The sequence below is a fragment of the Charadrius vociferus genome, unplaced genomic scaffold (genome assembly GCF_000708025.1).
Source record: "Charadrius vociferus isolate BGI_N301 unplaced genomic scaffold, ASM70802v2 scaffold455, whole genome shotgun sequence".
Lineage (NCBI taxonomy): Eukaryota > Metazoa > Chordata > Aves > Charadriiformes > Charadriidae > Charadrius > Charadrius vociferus.
In genome coordinates this window covers 1,371,612-1,375,605 of record NW_009648550.1, presented here as the reverse complement: position 1 = coordinate 1,375,605, position 3,994 = coordinate 1,371,612, and the positions used below count along the sequence as shown (strand labels likewise).

Genomic DNA, 3,994 nt, shown 5'->3' with positions numbered 1-3,994 from the left:
GGCTGTCTTAACATAGCAAGTCTTGATGACTAAACTTCTCATGCCAAGAGAGCTGAACTCAAAGCATCGTTTGACATTACAGTAAGCAGGAAACTTACCATCAGCTTTTTCAGATTTTTCCTGGGGTATAGTGAAGTCGCACCATAAGGCCTAAAACCAAATACAGTATAATTATTTCCGAAGAATAAGCTGACGCTACTACAGAGTCTTGTCTTTCTCTATTTCCCAAAATAACCCCACCTCATAACACTGCTTGGAAACAGCCGGCAAGCGTTTTTTAGCTAGCGTGCATTGGTTCAGTCGCCGCCTTTCCATGTTTTCATACCTGCAGGACAGGGCTGTCGACAGTGAAAGCCTTATAAACAGTAGACGCTTGGTTTTTACTTCCTTTGCTCCAGATGACCATATTGCTGGCCACATACAGCTCTTCGTCGTAGTCCACCTCTTCCCCGACATCACTGATGCCCTTCCTCAACTGCCAACTTTCCTGAAAACCAAGATTTTTTTTTGATTTTTTTTTTTTAAGGAAAAATTTAAATAACTTATGCCACATTGTGTTTCTTTCCTCCAGTATAAATAATGTTCACTTAACAGTGAATGCATTAGAGAACTATGTTTCCATTGAGTTGTCATTTCTAGAAATATTCTTTTGGGTAGAAATTTTCCATTCTCAGTCTTAGCTGAAAGGCAATTTTTCTCCCCGCTTAATTCCGTCTCTTCAGTGTATCTTCCTCTTATTTTTAATTTTAAAGTAACAGCAATATCTCCCAGTAAGAAATGAAGTGAAAGCACAGACTTCTTCCTGACCTATAACTATGGCTTAATTTGGAGACTATTTATAACCCATCTGACAAACAGTTGAATTTTTGTGAGCAGGTGAGTAGCTTTAAGCTGCATCTTTCCCTGTAACCAGTGCAAAGTGCCAGGAATGGCATAGGGGAGAGGAGGGGAGGGGAAAATGCCCACAAAACTCCCAAGATATTCACATTGTGGCAGCTGCGAGAGCAAGGAAGCAACTACTGCCCTGGGAAACAGGTATCACATCTTTAATCTATGAACAGTTTAGCCTTATTTCCCCAAATGTGGAGCAGAGAGTGGTGCCAGGCGGGTGTGCGGGTGCAGTGCAGGCCCGGGGCAGCGCGGTGTCCCGCTGGCAGCGGAGTAGTTCGCGTAGTGCTGTCACCTCAGCCCACTGCGGGCCCGTCCTTTTCCCACCTCCCAGGGCAATTTTAATCATGAATTTGGAGCTGTCTCACCCCTCATGAACTGAACTGTCAGTCTGTGCCATCTCTTTTCATAGCCAGCAAAGAGCCAAAGGACTGTCCTTAAGTAAGTCTGAGGCCTGTGACAACATCCCCCCTTTACAACCAGGCTGGTATATTTCAGCAGTTAAATACAACAGCTTCTGTACTGATGCGTCAATGTCTTTTTGCCTTAAGGTCTAAAAGTTTACGCAGCATGGAATTAATTTACATGTACGGTTTGAGCAGTATGTACAAGGACTTCATTTCCAAAGGCAGGCATGGTGCTTAGGAAACAAAATGATAGACGTTTGATGATTCAATGGGGCTGGCAGTGCCTCCCAGACCCCTGTCACTCTGCAGTCGCCAACAGGCGTGTTGTACAACCCTCTTGTCAGGAATGAGATTTGGGATCCGGCTGACTACACCAGTTTGTTGTGAAAGAAAGATTAGGGCTCCTACACGACTTTGAAGTAGCAGCAATTTAAGATTTGTTAACACAGGATTACGCTGTATGATTTTTAACAATACTTAATCATCAGCCAGTTATCAGAGTGATTTAATAAAATTTGCTATAATCAACACAGTGGCTAAATTAAAGATTCAGGAACGGCAAGGTTCACACAAGACTTAGGACAGCGTTTCCCAAATCAAATCACACACACTCAAACACACACACAGATACAGAGGTTAACTTATGTAATCCAGATGTTTCTCTTTCTGCAAATAGTAGTACATTATTGGTACCAAAAGATCTTTGAGCCTCCAGAAATCTCATAGTAGGGCATTACTTACTCTTCTCCTTTGCTGGCATTTGTCAGCAGACGAACTTTGAACCCTTCTTCTTCTTCGGACAATCTTTGTAACCTCGTGAAATCTACCCTGAGAGGCGTCCCAACTCAGGGTGAGATACTGGGTCACAGCCTGCTGTGATCCCGGAGAGTTCAAAGGGTCTCACTTAGGATCACTGTTCGTAGGATTGCAAGGTGATTGACTTTGGTCAGTGTTTTTCCATTTTGGCCACAGTTCTTGTCAGGTAATTGTGGTACCTTCCACGATCCAGGCAGCAGGAGTTTCAGGTATGGTTAGGTACTGCCTAATCGTCCCGACTCACTATACTTGTAACCCAGACAAGAAAGTACTAGATTGTCCCATCTTACGGCACTTGTAACCAAGATAGGAAAGTACCAGATCATCCTAGCTCACTCCACTTGTAACCAAGATAGGAAAGTACCAGATCATCCTAGCTCACTCCACTTGTAACCAAGACAAGAGATCGCAAAGTGGCCCAGGAGTGCTGTACCACCACATCCCTTCACGATATTTCAGATGCTCATGTGATATGGATTAGCATAACTCGTTGGAAGTCTGGGCTCCACTGACTTACACCAGCTAAAAAGCCAGCTCTTGACACGCCGGTGGTCAGTGCCCGAGGCAGCTGTTCTCCTGTCTTGAGTGCAGAGAAGTTGTATCATCCACCGTCCCTCCTGAATGGGTGCAGGGACAGCCTGCCACACTTGTAAAAGCTAAGGCTGAAGGTGCTGAAACATTTGCAGCTGCATCTCTGACTACCAGCACTAGGTGTCAGGCAATTAGCCTGGCTTTTCTGATGAGAACCACCAGATTTTTCCAAAGGAATGATGCCTAAATGTGCATTTCTATTTCATCAAATGTCACCTGTGTGTAATCGGGCCATTCAGGTTCCAGCATCTGCTGTTCTGCCTTGGTTGTGGCGTTACAGCAAAACGTGCAGAATTAGTGCTCTGGGATGTACTCAGCTGCCAAAATCTGGTGGAACAATCAGATTATTTTTATTCTTTTAAGAACAAGTTTCAGTGATGAGATCAGTACCATGCTGTTAATCTGCCCATCTCGCAGGCGCTGTAGCACACACAGGCATCTGTACCATGCGGACATCTTGGCAGTAAGCAAGCTTATCCTGTGTTTTTTTCAACAACCCCTACATTGCATAATGAGCTGTTTTCTTTACCTCTCACCTTTATAATTGCTCATCTAAACAAGAGGGTGTTGCTGGCTACAGATCACAGCCAGTTACTAGCTTTCAGCGTAGCACTGTTCCTGCAACTGTGTACTTTCTCCATTTCTGTCCAAGTAGCATACCAGAAAATGCCTTCTTTTTTTTTTTTTTTTTTTTTAATTAGCAGCTGTGGGGGGAAGCGCAAAAGGAGCCTGTGTTTGTCTGACAGGCAATAATAGAACAAAACCTGGATGAAGTACCCTGATGGGAACTGGAAGGATAGGGCATTCTGACAAGGATAATTTTTTTTCAAGATAATTCTGACAAGGATATTTTTTTTTCAAGATATTAGTTTCACATGAGAAATCAAAGGAGGAGGGAGAAGCTGGTGAAGAATTGAAAACATATTTGAAACCATTGTTCCAGCGTGTGGTTTGGGGAATCCTTGGTTGCCCAATGACAATAAGCACTATCGTTTTCTCAGAAACAAGAAGAAGCCTGATGGGGAAAGCCAGGTTTGGGAGAAGCAAGAATTCACTGAGGTGCAGAGTGCTTTCAAATAGTACCACAGCTTCTGGCAAGAAGACAACAGGAAGAAATGGCAACTTGGGTCTACTGATCCAGCCAGGGACCAAATTTCCATATGGAGACAAATGGGGGTATTTACACAAATAAGACTGTGAAACACAAACAGCAGTTTTGCGAGCAAGTAAGAATGCTCAGGGCTCAAAACGAGGAAGGTTCAAGCCACCGTCCAACCTTTGGAGATGGCTTG

General features: G+C 43.8%; 1 protein-coding gene across 1 annotated transcript in view; it reads right to left on the bottom strand.

Annotated features, from left to right (window-relative positions):
- The window catches only part of ANAPC1 (anaphase promoting complex subunit 1), a 34,446-nt gene extending 34,040 nt beyond the window's left edge, over nt 1–406 (bottom strand). Inside the window, exons 1-2 of the mRNA XM_009885996.1 lie at nt 326–406; nt 99–150 (exon numbers count right to left, since the gene is read on the bottom strand). Coding sequence (XP_009884298.1) covers nt 99–150; nt 326–406 — 133 coding nt within the window. The remainder of the gene's footprint in view (nt 1–98; nt 151–325) is intronic.
- Between the last annotated feature and the right edge of the window lie 3,588 nt (nt 407–3,994).